General features: G+C 32.3%; 2 protein-coding genes across 2 annotated transcripts; one reads left to right on the top strand and one right to left on the bottom strand.

The window, feature by feature from the left end:
• Positions 1–615: 615 nt before the first annotated feature.
• Positions 616–1,800, top strand: RBCS1 (Ribulose bisphosphate carboxylase small chain 1, chloroplastic). The gene is made up of 3 exons (NM_001248385.2): positions 616–831; positions 1,025–1,159; positions 1,449–1,800. The coding sequence occupies exons 1-3, from the start codon at positions 661–663 to the stop codon at positions 1,677–1,679; spliced, it is 537 nt and encodes a 178-aa protein (NP_001235314.1). The 5' UTR covers positions 616–660; the 3' UTR covers positions 1,680–1,800.
• A 5,588-nt stretch (positions 1,801–7,388) lies between these two features.
• LOC100305585 (uncharacterized) lies at positions 7,389–9,700 on the bottom strand. Its single transcript, NM_001250550.2, has 4 exons — positions 9,646–9,700; positions 8,715–8,908; positions 8,545–8,608; positions 7,389–8,055 (listed from the first exon to the last, which is right to left on the bottom strand). Exons 2-4 carry the CDS (start codon positions 8,873–8,875, stop codon positions 7,759–7,761), a joined length of 522 nt encoding a protein of 173 aa, NP_001237479.1. The 5' UTR covers positions 8,876–8,908; positions 9,646–9,700; the 3' UTR covers positions 7,389–7,758.
• Positions 9,701–15,921: the final 6,221 nt, after the last annotated feature.

Below are 15,921 nucleotides of genomic sequence, written 5' to 3'. Positions count from 1 at the left end.
ATACCATATACGCATTTTGCTTATCTACATTGCTACTGTTACACTCAAACAAGTCTAACAGATAATACGTTAAGTTAATGAACATTTTTAGTAATATTATTATAAGGATTGGCCAATGTAATTGTGAAGAGAGAAGCATGCTTTAAGCTACCCAACAAAATGGATAAGAGTTTCAGTTGATATGGTTCTCTTGTTTCTTTTCCAATAAAAAACCAACTTTAAAATATAAAATTTACTGTAACAAAGGAACAAAGAGTTTTCACTTAATCCATGAATGAGAAAGGATGGTCACAAAATATGTTAGGTTAATATGGAATGAGGGCACTGTGCAAACTACACAAATAATATCAATTCCACCACCATCACACATTTACGTTCTTCCAAGGAAGAGATAAGATAATGGAGCCTCCACGTGTCACCTCCACATGGTACCTAACAATAAGGCTACCATTCAAAATTTTCCTCACTCGTGTGGCCTATATGCTGTAATGTCATCACTTATTCAATCCAACGGTTGTAACTTTTCGGCAACCAATCCTCTCCATTTCACACCATTGGATTAGTACTACACAAATCACACTATTATATATAGCAAGTTTGAGCAGAAGCTTGGATATCTGGCAGCAGAAAAACAAGTAGTTGAGAACTAAGAAGAAGGAAATGGCTTCCTCAATGATCTCCTCCCCAGCTGTTACCACCGTCAACCGTGCCGGTGCCGGCATGGTTGCTCCATTCACCGGCCTCAAATCCATGGCTGGCTTCCCCACGAGGAAGACCAACAATGACATTACCTCCATTGCTAGCAACGGTGGAAGAGTACAATGCATGCAGGTAAGACAACTCCACACATATATACACACAAGAGGCACCAAAAAGTTTAAAATTCATCTTACACATTTATATATGCTCCAAAATGTTACTTAATTTAACATGTTAGTCATAGGTTACTTAAATTAACATGTTAGTCATAGGAAAATGTGCACATGTGCATGTTTGTTAACTAACTTTTCATGCAAATTACTAGGTGTGGCCACCAATTGGCAAGAAGAAGTTCGAGACTCTTTCCTACTTGCCAGACCTCGATGATGCCCAATTGGCAAAGGAAGTCGAATACCTTCTAAGGAAAGGATGGATTCCTTGCTTGGAATTCGAGTTGGAGGTCAATTTCTTGCAACCCCTTTTGGTTTAATTATAGTTTCTTAGTCTTAGTTTGTTTCAACTTATTTTGAAGAAATAATCGCTTCTCTTGCTGGCGTGCTAAAAGTACTTTTGGAAACAAAAAAAAAAAAAAAAAAAAGAGAAGTGGTTGTTTTCCAAAATTTAAGTTTATCTAATGGATTTTTCTATCTCAGACTTATCAATATTGATCAAATCTGTCCCTATTATTACAAAACAAGCACTTGGTTTTGAGTTTTGATGGTTGATATGTTTGTTGTGTTTGTATATAGCACGGTTTCGTGTACCGTGAGCACAACAGGTCACCTGGATACTATGATGGACGCTACTGGACCATGTGGAAGCTGCCTATGTTTGGCTGCACTGATGCTTCTCAGGTGTTGAAGGAGCTTCAAGAGGCTAAGACTGCATACCCCAATGGCTTCATCCGTATCATTGGATTTGACAACGTTCGCCAAGTGCAGTGCATCAGCTTCATCGCCTACAAGCCCCCAGGCTTCTAAGTCATTGAAAAATTTGCAAAGCATCTGTAGCCACCCCACTTTGTTTGTTGTACTTAAACTACATTCCCATTTGTTTTTGCTTTATGAGATTTCATCATCCTGTATTTTTGGTTTCTGTTTTCGGACTTCAATGGAAATTAATGGATGAGAACTAATGAATAAGCTATTGTGTTGTGTTGCTTTGTTTCCAAATAACTTCAAGAACCCATTGTCCTTGCATTTCCATCTTGTGGGTTGAAATTAGTCTCTTCTAAATTTAAGTTAATTGTGTCACTAAATGATGGTTAACAAAGGAATTCTTTCTGCGTTATTCAAAGTACACAGCATAGTTTAGTTGAGCTTGGCCTTACTTTGTCACAAATCTGATGTATGAATGTTCTTTATACTCTGGTTTTCCAAGAAATGAAGTTCAAGAGATAGTTTGTAAACATGTTGCTACTGAACTTTCAAAACCAAACATGAGCCCCATAATTCTTGGAAACACAGATATTTTGTATGGTATATAGCAACAAAATCTACTAAGGAACTGCTACCAAACCGTTTTGTTATTTATGTGCAAAGAAAGCGATATCAAATTCAAATTTTTGTTGGTTTCAGAAACTTTTCTTTCCAAGCAATAACCATCAACTGCAACTAAACCGTTTTGTTTGTTCCATTTCTCATCTCCTCACTGCAATTTTCAAATTATGATTTGGATAACACATAAAAACACAATCAGATTTGGTCATGCTCTGGTTCTACCAAATACTTTTTTTTTTCTAGAATTGCCTGAATCTGATCCTTAGCTGACAATTAATCTCAAGATGATTCTATTGTTTGTAACTTGATAGTTATGGATTAGCAACTGATAGATAAATCATGGTTCTAAGTTGTGAGTAGTTATAGGTAACTTATCTCGACACCGTTGTTAGTAGGTTGCATTAATATTTAGATTGGACCCTTTCGATATAACAATGATACAATAAGATAAAGAAATAGATAAGTTTCACCTCCTTTACTCCCATGACCACATCATGACATATTCAAAGTCAATGGTGAATACACAAATCAAAGGATTTTTTTTCCAAATATTTATTTGTGGATGTGAATATACTCATCCTAGAAGCAAGTTTCTTTAAATATACTTTGTTTAATAATCTTTTTGTGAACATCAATTCTTTCTTAATCCAACTGTTATATCGAAAATTCTCACTCAGTAGATCAAATATGCAAACTTTTAATCAATATTATATTAATCCAAGTATAACAGACTCAAATTCTTTAAAGAAGGTCTTGATCTCAAATTTTATGAATAAAAAATATTGTTAGGAGGAGAGACATCACACTAAACATAATCAACCAAGTCATGACAAAGTCATACAATTCACCAAACAATTGATATTTTACCAATCAACTTCATTTTAATGAGTATTATACTTTTTTTTAAAATACAAGTAATATGATAATATTACATAATATAATAGTTAAGGATCCGTATGGGTGGTTTTTAATTGGAAGTTTAAAATTTTTAAAAATAACAATCAATTTTTAGTTTTAGTTACAAAAGTTTTTAAAACTAGTCTTTAAAGTTTGGTTGCTTTCTAATTTTTAGTTTTAAAATACTCATTTTAAAAGTTTTCAATCCTATTAAAATGAGTGTGTTTTTATGGTGATGATGACGTTAACAACAATAATGATAGTATCAATGGTGGTGATAGTAATGTTAGTGACTTATTGGTGACAATAAGTGCCAAATGGTACTGCTAGCTTATAGTGGTGGCTAGTGATGATTGTGCTGGTAGTAGTAGTAGTAGTGATCGTGGTAGCGGTGTTAATGGTGATTGCAATAACAATAGTGTGACAACAATAGTGTCAACAGTGATGGTAGCAATAGTGATGATGGTGACAATGTTGTAAGTGAAGACAATAGTGATGGTAGTAATGGTGATGGTAATATGTTGGCAGTCAAGACAATAATAGTGCTCGTGGTGGTGACAATGGTGATGACAACAACAATAGTATCGGCAGAGGTGGTGATCGTGCTAATGGTGGTTACGGCGACGATGTTGGTGATGATTGTAGGGAAGGTGCAGTGTCGGTGGTGGTGGTGGTTGTGACAGAAGTGCTGGTGCTAGCGATGGTGGTGAGAAGTGTTATTATCAAATGTAAAGTGCCTGTACTTTTTTAAAATTAAAAATAATATTTTTCTTGATTTTAAAAATGAAGGTAAAAATATTTTGAAATTGAATTAACTATTTTAGTTTTATTTTTTGTCAAATACAATTTGTTTTAAAAATTTACAGTTGAAACTAAAAAATAAAAAAAAGTCACACACATCCTGACCCGGACCCTAAGTCTTTAGAATTAATTAGTATTCTATAAAAAAAATTTAGCATGCTTTAAGTATTTACTCAATTATTCTTATAGTGAATAGTTCCCTTTCGTACATTGGAATCCTTCTGACTATCCTCTTTTTATTTTATATATATATATATATATAGAATGTACATGGAAAAAATATTCTTTCATTAGTGTATTAAAATTTGAAGAGACATATATAGCCTTATTCCATACTCCATATAGCATGAAATCAATTTCTTTAATAAATTTTGCAAAAAATTTCAAATAAGTTCATAATATTCAAGGTTTTACAAAATTTTGGGGAGAGGAAATTTAAAAAATTGCAACAACCACTGCGTTGAAAGATGCATCAATTATAGTACTAAAAGAGAGACATATTACCTCTCCCGTGGGGTATAATGCAAATAATATGGAAGAATGATGAAGTTGGAGGATTGATGTAACTAAGACAACAACAAACATGGCTGAAAGTTGCAGCAATAGTAAAAAATTGCAGTTGACTTGCCAAAAATAGTTTAGATGAGTCAACAACAAATTTGTGTAAGAGAGACTTATTCCTTGCTGCCATTCTTGGTTTGGAATCCGTTGATATATCTCAATCCATTGACTTATAAACATTATTAATATTTTTTCTGATAGTGTAACCATCAAATGAACATGATTCTGTCACATTTAACTTGAAAAATAAAGATTTTACTAGTTATTCACAAAAAAGGCTGAGTGACATCTAGTTTATATATTCAATAATTACTAACAAGAAAATGAAAATCATGACATTTGTGAAATGGCTAAATATATAATTTGATATGTTTTACTTATAGTATTTTATGAGATTATTTCTATTATTACTTATTATTTTGTAAATCTTATTTGTTATAAATAAGAGCATTTCGTATGGTTTGATCCACAACAATAAATATTTCTTACATGGTATTAGATAATGAAAATTATCCCTCATTGGTCGGTGACCCAACTACCAGCAAACGGTTCCCTTTGTTTTCCTTTTTAGCACAACCCCTCTTTGCCGTGAATAGAGCTACATGACTACTTTACCCTTGTTTGGCAAACTTCCCGATGCCTTTTCCATTGTCACCCATTGCCAAAGATCATCATGTCGTCCACGTGCGCAACCAACTCAAAACATTGCCACACACGACCCCATGCAAGGACCTTTTTCGGCGCATGGAGTTCACGTAGATAATATGTGACACATTTTTTATGAGGGTCACACTGGTCTCCATTGTCATTGCAGGCCTTCGTTGGCTACCGTCGACCATCATTTATCTGGCACAACCACATAGTTGAAACCGCCTTTCATTTCTCTTTAGTAAGCTTTTGCTTGAGGGAGAATGTTGAAAATTAGGAATAAATATATAATTTATTATAAATTGATTTGTTAGGATCTAATTTAGGGGAAATTTAATCTCCTCTAATTATGTGTAATTATTATCGCACATCTATTTAAACAAGCAACTCATTGTGTACTTTGACAAGTTTTCACTCAACTTCCTTTTGTTTCTATTGTTTTACATGGTATTAGAGCATATTATTCTTGATAGAGGAATAACAAAAGTCATTCTCCATTGGGGACCTATTGTCTCTGGTGTACCTTTGCGCTCGCCACCCTTCTTTTGATAATCCTTTCTCCTTTCTTATGTGCGCCAACCAGTTTTGGTTTCTTTATCAGTGTAGTGTCCCTTCGTTCTTGCATGAACAATACCACAAGCTACCAGAAGCCTCCATTAGCAGTCGTCGCGCCTTCCTATCTTCAGCGTGACCAAGCACTCAGAGTCTCCACCTCCCAACAACCACTGCCACAACATCTATGTGTGCAACCAACTCAAGACACCATCGCACGCAACCCCACACGGGACCCTTTTCAGTGCATGAAGTTCACGCACACAATGCATGACGCATCTTCGACAAGCGTCGCACTGGAATCACCTCCTTCCACCTCAAAGTGTGCTTTATTCGAGGGTGAACATCGGTCGCCACTATGGGTCTTCGTTGGTTGCCATCGTGCCATGCTTATCCTACGCACCCTTGGACCCATTACTTGTTTCTATTTAGTATACCACATTTGCAAGCTTTATTCGCATGACATATATGTTCCAACTTGAAGCAGTGCGTGAAATATATGATTTGATATGTTTTAAATACAATAATTAAGTATCAGATTATTTCCATTATTATTCATTACTTTGTTTCCTAACTTTATAAACCACAATCATTATAAATAAAAAATATTTCGTGATTTGAACAACACAAAATAATTCATTCTTACACATCACGCATGACTTCCTTAAACCAACAACCATAACTCCCTTGTCAATACAAGTATAACACCGCAATCTATTGTTGGCGACTAACATTTGATTAAGATAGAATTTGCTCTAGTCTTCTCCTAACCAGAGAAATTAAGTTAGACATAATTTAAAAATAAAAGTCTTTAAAATAAAAATAATTTTTTGTTGCAAACAAATATACGATAAAATCACAGTTGAAAAATATTATCAATTAATTTGTTTTAAATGGTCAAAACAAATATTATTAGTTAACAAATCTCTAACATTCAAAAACAAATTAAGTTAATTATCAAAATCAAAATCTCCAACGTTTGAAACAAATTATGTTGGTTATTAATACTTTATAATATTCTTTAATTAAATATTTTTTTAATAAAAAAAATATTTTGAAATAAAGATTAAAATTACAATACTTTCTAATTAATAAAGTTTAAAAACGAAGCTTCTATATGAACTAATTAGAAGAGCCAATAGAATTTAGTTAAATTTCTTGAACATGTTAACTAAAATTTAATTTTTAATCTTATATATAAAAATGTGGTATCATAAAACTTTAGGGAAACTCTGTACTTCCAAAGCAATTAATATTTAAAATCAGGCCAAAAATATTTTTGGCACAAAATACTTTGATTAAAAGAGCAATTACTTTTGAAAAGAGAAGCTAAAAAACTAAAACAAACAATACCGAACATAACATTGTGTAAAAAAAAAGAGAGAGACATAACAATCTTGGAAACACTTCCTTTGAAAACAATCATAATAAGCAGAGATACAACAATCTCACAATGACTTCCTTTCAAAACAATCATCCCAAGTCACTCCTCGTTCCAAAAGAAAATTTTCCACAACTAAGAATTGCAATATTTGATTCAATAAATTTTTAAAAAATAATCATTTATTTCTTTCAAGATTCATCTTCATAAAAGAACTTTAAAAAAATGGTCAATTCTCTAACCTAAATTAAACTAAACCATACATACTAATCTAAAAAATAATTGATTGTCAATGGTCTTGAAACAAAGCACTGTTACTTTTCCTATAATCACAATATTCCACACCAAGCTTTAAACAAGGGTTAGAAATGGCATTTCTCATTATAAAATATAAATACCAGTTTAATTTCATTAAATACAATAAATATGCGTTTAAATTTAGCTAAACATATTCACAAGATTGATAACCAAAATCACCAACTCTCTATACAGGACATTCTAGTGGTGATGACCTAAAAAAAAATTAGAAAACACTCAGATCCAACCTTGCATTACAAAAATAACATGGTCTCTTTACACATCAAACCTTCTCAAGAACACAAGGTTTGCTTCCTCAGCATTTCCCTCAACCTACTCAAAGATATTCATCCTAGTTGAGTCAAGTCATTTTTATAAGCAGTCACACTCAGCTTCCTCTATGTACAATTCTCTGAATGGAGTTTAAGCAACAACAGTGATTCTAGAATTCTGGCAATCCTTGTTGAGGCAATCAAATCCCTCTACTCTAACTGCAGCAGGTTTAAGTCCGAAAGTCATCCTAACACACCCTCCTTTGCGTGACGCCGAAGATGGAGATAGTAAACCCGACGGCGATGAAATTAATAATGACGGACAATGTTTTTCATCACCAAAATGAGCATCCTGGACCAAGGGATTTGCAGCCCGGACTGGAGGAGACCCGCAAAAAAATGGAGGAGATGAAGCTACCTGATTTGCATATTCCTGCCCATGACTCTCCTGTTTATATAAGCATACCATTTCATAAGTCAAAGTTATATACGAGAGAGAACATTCATTACACCAAAATCTCAATCTATGATCTATGAAATTTATCAAAAATACCCCTCAATAATAACCATATTCTCATGTAAAACTATATGCCTCTACAAAGTTTCAAATTAAAACCATTCCAAAGTTTCAAATCAAGGTTTTAAATTCTAGTCAGGGTTTCAGCACGATTTTGAACATTGCAGGCAAATGCAGCCAATGTAGCCACAATTGCAATTGCAAAAAGTCCAAAAACCTTGACATAAAGGCTAAAATCATGGTAGCAAACCATTTTTTAAAACCTTGATTCAAATAAATCAAATGTCTAACAAAAGAAGCAAAGCATGCATCACACTAAAAATTTATACATTACCATGGTGCCAAGACTATCCTAATTGACATATAACTTCCTAGGCTTAAATACACACTAGAGAAATTTGTCATAAAGTCATGGCTTACCTTCTTAAACATTATCTCTAATAGTTCTGCCCCAGCTTTTGTGTCAGAACCCTCAGCCTGTGGACTACAAGAAATATTGAAACACACAACAGATCAGACATTGAGAGGCTTCAAAAACAAATTAATGTCAACAAAACTCAAAAGGGATGCAATGGATTCCAATAAATTACTTGAAATGCCATCTGAAATGCCTCGTAGGCATGTTAGATGCAACCCCAACTCGGCGCGGCTTAGGGCAAATGACAGGCTCCTTCTGATCAACGAAATTCACAGAGCCTCTCATCTCTTCACAGGCTGCAAAGGCGTTCTGCTGAAGACCATAACAGTTCATCTTCAAAATCACCTTTTTTCCACAGTAGAACGCCTATACAACAAAATAAAATAAAGTTATACTCAGAACATGCCCAAATTGAGAGCATGACCTTAAGAATTGTAACACCATCCCCAATCTATACAACAAAATTATTCTGATATAATGTCACACACACACACACACATGTAAAAGTTTCTTATTAACAAAGAAATTAAGAGCATGATCTAAAAAATTGTAACACTACTACTCCAATACGCAAACAGATTCATTCAGCCTAAACACAAAACATTGGAAAATTATAATTCCGCAACCCATTTCACTCTTGTACAATTTTTCAAAACCAGCAGATAAGGGTTCAACGAATTTTCACAAATAACCATCAAATCTGAGCTCAAAGCATGAAAAAATTTCAAACTTCATTTTCCAGGTCAAAGAGACCCATGATGGCACACCTCAAAAAACCAACATTTAGGTCAACTTAACCCACAAAAACCCAATGCCTCCATTTTCAAAAAGCACCCAAAACCTAGGACCCAAAAAGAGGCCTTCGAAATAAATCTCCAATCCCCACCAAAAAAAACACACGTTTTCCCAACATTTAAAAAAAAAAAAAAAAAAGACAACAACATAGTAACGTGTGGAAAGATCTGTCCTAGGAAACATGTTATGTTTGAGACTCCAAACCAAAAGACACAACTTTGCCAAAATTTTGAAGAAACTATGATATTTAAAACATGGTTCGATCTAGAACAAAATAACATGTTAGAGAGAGAGAGAGAAAAAAAAACCTGAGAGAGAGAGAGAGAGAAATGAAGGGAGGTGGAGCTAGGAGAAAGGAGAGGAGGAGAAAAATGGGAGCTGGATTCGATTTATAATAATGGAAGATACGTGTGGTACGGTTTGTTTGGGGGGTTCACACGACGTCGTTCATTGCTATCATCTCGTCTCATCCTATTCATTCCCACGTTTTACCTATGCTAATTGCTATGCATGCTTCTTTAATGACTGTACTAATAACTTGTCACGTTTCCCTTAAAATACTACTAGTAACGTTTCTTCCGGACAAAAATCTTAGTTCATTTTTTTTTTTGAAATTGTGGGCGTTATTACATTACCTTTTTTAAAATTTAATTAGTATTTTAACTGGTAAAACATGTGGAGAAAATATATACGTAAAATTTATAATGTATAAATATTTGTTTGATATATGATTATATTTTGAATTATAACAAATAATTTATATTGTGATACGAGATATATTTTAATTATAATTTTTTAAAAAAGTTATTGAAAATTATTTTAATAGTAAAGATGAAAAAAGTAGGCTCAAAGAGATAAGTGGTTTAGAAAATGAAGTATATATATATATATAAAGATTGAAAAGAGAGTATATTGAGATTTTTTTTGCTGAATAGAGAGCATATTGAAATAATCAAGAAATCATTTTTTTGGATTATTTGTTAAATCAAATTAAATTTAAAATTTAAATTATGAGATATATTCTTTAAAAAATAGAGCTAAATTCTTAATATATATAAGATTAAGATAAAATATATTGTTTAAAAAAAAACATAACATATGTTATTCAACAAAAGTGAGAATTCTCCTAAAACACAAATGTGAAAAATTCCTAAAAATATTTTCATTCAATTCAACGATGAGGATTCTTATTTATAATTGTTGAATTAGTTTTTTTAAATATTAATTTGTTATCATTTTAATTATTTTAAAAAAAATTATCTAGGTTGATCTATCAAAAAATGTTTATGTAATCGCTTTAAATTTTCATCAAAATTTATGTGATTATATTTTAGATCTTCGAGAGATTAATTTTGATGGCAAATCAAATTTAATTTGGAAGACTAATTTGGTAATAAAATTCTTAGAGAATTAATAATATAACAATAAAATTTCTGATTGACTAATAATTTATTTGTCCTAAATTTTAAAGGTCTGATATGGTGGTGATGCATGTAATTTTAAGGGATTGTTTAAGGGTTTTCTCTTTGTTTTAATTTCAAGATATATAAATGTATAGGAATTTTTATATTGAGAATAAAATCCTAATGCAAATGCAGTAAAAAAAAAATCCTAATGTACGTAAAAAAGGTAATTATTTAGATTAAATGAATTAAACTAAATTAGAGGTCCACACATAAACTCGTCCAGGATAAGATTATGAGTAGGTATAATGTGATTATATGCTGCCTACATACAAGAGATGCTTTTTTTTTTTTTTTTAACGAAACTGTGTCACCTCATTTCATTAATGATAAAATTGTAAATACAAATAGGAATTCTATCAAAATCTCTGTGTATTTGAACAATATAACACACAATAAAAGAAAACCATTTTCCCTAACACTAGCCAAACATGCAAGAGTGAAAGGGAGAAAATGTGAAACAATCTTCTACTTAGTGAGCACTGTGGTGTGAGATAGAGATCCAATTTCTTTCTATCCGTGCAGATATTACAGAGGGATTGTAATCTTATAAAAATATAAAAACTTTTAAAAAAATAATATAAAATAATAGATTGTAAAAGATAAAATATTGATATTTTTTAAAAAAAGTATATTGTTGTCAAAATATAATTTCCAAAAATACTCTTCTTTAATATAATTATTTTAATTTTAATTTTTATAAGATAATTATCGGGCATAGAGCCAATAGTGAGTGTGAGTAAGTGTTTTTCGACAACATTTTTTAAAATAAAATATTTTTATTATAAAATTAACCCTCAAAATATAAAAATTATCAAAATAAATTTTATCACTTCTAATAAAATCTGTCTGTAGAAGGGCAAATATTTCAAGAACATTAACAAGTGGGCAAAAACATTAAATAGGGGCACTTTTACATTTTATTTATCAAATAGGGATTGTTATGCAATTATTTACCTGGGGGGTCTGCTTTTTTTATTACAAAGAGCCCCCCAGACAGACGCCTCCGTGCACAAGGCGACATGTGGCATCAGCGCGGCGCACGAGGAGACAGCAGGTAGCGCCCCTGACGCGGGCGCGTCTGCTAGCGCCCTGGGACTGGGCGCGACTGGTGACGCCCTTGTTGCGGGCACCTAGGGACCAGGCGCGTCCCTCTCCCCCACCCCCTCCAGCCCGTTAAGGGCACCTGGTCCCCACCCCACTCCCTCCTTCTCCCCCAAGCTCCCCTCTATCCCCGAGGCTTGTCCCTCCCCTCCCAGCATTTCATTTTTGTTTTCCTTCTCCTAGCAAAGTTGGTATGTTAATTTTTTTATTGTTTCAAATTTATTTATTTTTTATAAATTGTTATATTTTATTATTTGTATGTTTTTTTTGCAGGTAGTCATCTTGTGTACAAGAAAATTGTATTAACTCACAACACAACAACAAGTTTATTTTCTTTATCTTTATATATTTTTGCTGTTAGTTTAATTTGTTTATTATTTTAGTTATTTTTTATTAATTATATAACAAATTGTTTATTTTTGTTACAATTGTTTAATTTTTAGAATATAAATTTAATTAAGATTCATAATAAATATTACTGTAATATTGTTATTAGGCATATTTAAAAAAGAAAGGCATTATATATATATATATATATATATATATATATATATATATATATATATATATATATATATTCTGAAATTGGTGAAATTGAGGAAAAAAATATATATTTTTTCTGAAAATTGAGAAAAAAATTCCTCAATGTGAAGAAATTATTTTTTATTATATATATATATATATATATATATATATATATATAATAAAAAAAATATATTTTTTTTGTCAATTTCAGCAATTTCAATAAACATATATATATATATATATATATGTTTTTTGAAATTGCTGAAATTGAGAAAAAAATTATAATTTTTTCTGAAAATTAAGGAAAAAAATTTTTCAATGTGAAGAAAACTTAAATTACGTGTTCGTTTCTAAAATTTAAACTATGTATTTTTTTAGAATATTGTTTGTGTACGTACTTGACTTTATTTATTATTTATTATATGTGTGATTATTAATTTTTTTTTCTTTCTATACAGGAGTTTTAATATGGCTAGTTCGTCATCTTCTCATCATTATGGCGTGGCATCTGGACCATTAGAGGATGATTTATTGTGGATGCAAAAAAATCATATATCCCAACATATTTAGAATGATGCTAATGATAGGATGTTAAAAATCCAACGAGCCACACCACTATACAATCATAGAGAAGCACCGCCCGAAGAAATTATTCCTCTATTACAAATTTTGGGTTTGTACCTGATAATGAAATTGGCACAGTTGAAAGTGAATGGAGCATTGGTTAATGCTTTTATTGAAAGGTGGAGGCCAGAAACGCATACATTTCATTTGAAGTGTGGGGAGACAACTATTACACTTCAAGATGTTTCTGTGCTACTTGGTATTCCTGTGGATGGAAGACCTTTAATTGGAAATACAAATATTGACTGGTTTGAGTTGTTTCATGAATTATTGGGTGTCATGCCTGACGATGCTGCAGTTGATGGAAACTCAATTAAATTGAGTTGGTTGTCTTCTCATTTTGCAAATATTCATGATTTTACAGGCAGCCAAGACGGCCTTGAAAGATTTGCTCGTGCTTGGATCTTACGATTTATAGGAGGGGTAATGTTTGTTGACAAAAGCAACAAAAGGGTGCATTTGAAATATTTGCAATTTCTGAGAGACCTTAGAGAGTGCAGTAGTTATGCATGGGGAGCTGCTGTTTTGGGTAACCTTTATAGAGAGATGTGCATCGCAACATACTATAATACTAAATCAATAGGCGATTTCACTCTCTTGATTCAATTATGGGCATGGGAACGATGCCCAACGTTAGCCCCCTCAGTTATTCCTCCACAACAACAAAACGCGCCACTTGGTTACAGGTATACTTTCCTTTACTATTTTGAATTGATTATTAATAAACATGCTTGGTTGATGTTAATCATTATTCTATGTATCATTTTATTTTGTTATTTAATTTTTTGTGAAGATGGTTGGGAGGTGAATTGCATCACATAGGCAATGACAATTTAATTGAGTTTTGTCGTAAATTAGATGTCATGAAACGCGACGAGATAACAATTTTGATGTTTGTTTATTAAATGATGTTGTATTTCTTAATTAATTTATTAAATTTAACTTTTATATGCAGTTTGTCTGGGTCCCTTATGCTGGACATGTGAAAATGAATTTGAGTCAAGTTTGTTTTTTTGGGTCTGTATTATGGGATTGTATCATACCACTTATTTGTTTTCAAAAAGTGGAATGGCACCAGCCGGATAGAGTCATGAGACAATTTGGAATGCAGCAACCTACTCCGGGACCAGTAATGCAACCCAACAACATACATGACTTGACATTAAAGGGAAAGGAAGGAAAAAATTGGATGCGACTAATGTAACCCGCGCTTAATGAATGGAATAGTCGCTATGAAATGAGAGTAGAGCAAACGCCGCCACAAACAAGGACCCTCAGTCTGAACTCTGAATATATGAGGTGGTACAGGCGTAAAACAAAAGTTTATGTCGACCCAAAACATGCAAGAAGAGGACTATTGGTATACATTGTTCATTATAATTTAGAAAATAATGTTGCGCTTATTGAAAATTATTTTAATAACTATTCATTTATTTTCTATGCAGGGTGAAATCGCCGAAACACTATATTTTATGGTGTCGCCTGTTGGGAGAAGAGTTTGTACTTTTGACGATTTACTGCCATGTATCGAGAAGATCACTCTTTTGTCTGACGAAGAGGATAGGATACTTGAGGCACATGAAGATGCTCCCTCTTCTCAGCCACAATTTGAACATCAACAGTTTAATATACTACAGCAAAGTGTAGAGACTCGAGGCTTAGCGCGACGTCGGGAAACTGTTGATGCAGCAACGTATAGTTTGCCTCCGATGCCAGAACGACAACATGGAATGTATTACACACCGCCGGCATTCACCCAAGAACCGTCTCAAATGCCGCCGATGTATTCATACCCACATGATTTTCAACCAGGGTATAGTTTTGCAGGCATATTTGGGTCCTCTCCTCCTTCAACGGGAACTCCTTCATTTACTCAAAGTGGTCAAGTATCGACCCAAAATGCCCCACTTGCTGGTTCGTGGAATGTACCTGAAGATATACCCGACATGGACGACTTATTAAGGGTCGATTTACGTCATGATTCTCTGCCGAGGCTAACCAAGTGGATGAAAGGGTGAATCGTAGAAGAAGAAATTCTAATAGGGCAGCTAGAAATTGGGACCGGCCATGTGGGACTTCGTCGCGACATCACAGACATAGTGATGATTGATTAATAATGAGTTTACATTTTTTTCGCATGGTTTAACATTTTCATGTACTTTTTATTATTTTTTTCCATGTGTTTCATATTGTCATGTACTTTGTATGATTTTTTTTCATGTTAATTTTATATTATTGTCACTTTAATGTTTCAATCTTATTGTGCAATGCTTTTAAAATAAATAAAAATAAATAACCATAATGTTAATGACACATAAACCAAAAGTGATCTCTAACGTAATTTAATAGCCAAATCAAAAAAGAATTGGCCAAATCAAAAAGCATTTTAAAACATTTTAGGATTTCAAAATGTATTTTATTGAAAATGTACTTATATATACTTCAAAAAGAGAGAATAATAAAATATAAAAAAGTAACAAATAATACTAATATAAAAATGAAAAAAAAAATTAATTTTTGATAAACAAATTAAAAAATATACAATTTAGAGTGTATAAAAAATAATCTTATTGAAATTTTGGGGTGGGGGTGTGGGAATATAAAAAAATAACAAATAATACTAATAATAAAAATGAAAAAAAATTTAATTTTTGATAAACAAATTTAAAAATATACAATTTAGAGTGTATAAAAAATAATCTTATTGAAATTTTGGGGTGGGGGTGTGGGAATATAAAAAAATAACAAATAATACTAATAATAAAAATGAAACAAAATTTAATTAAATTTTTTATAAACAAATTAAAAAATATACAATTTTGAGTGGGGGTGTGGGAAGAGGTTGGGGGGTGTGAGAAAAAGAGACTG

Source organism: Glycine max, chromosome 13, assembly GCF_000004515.6.
Source record: "Glycine max cultivar Williams 82 chromosome 13, Glycine_max_v4.0, whole genome shotgun sequence".
NCBI classification, from domain to species: Eukaryota; Viridiplantae; Streptophyta; class Magnoliopsida; order Fabales; family Fabaceae; genus Glycine; species Glycine max.
This window is presented reverse-complemented; position numbering and strand designations above follow the sequence as displayed.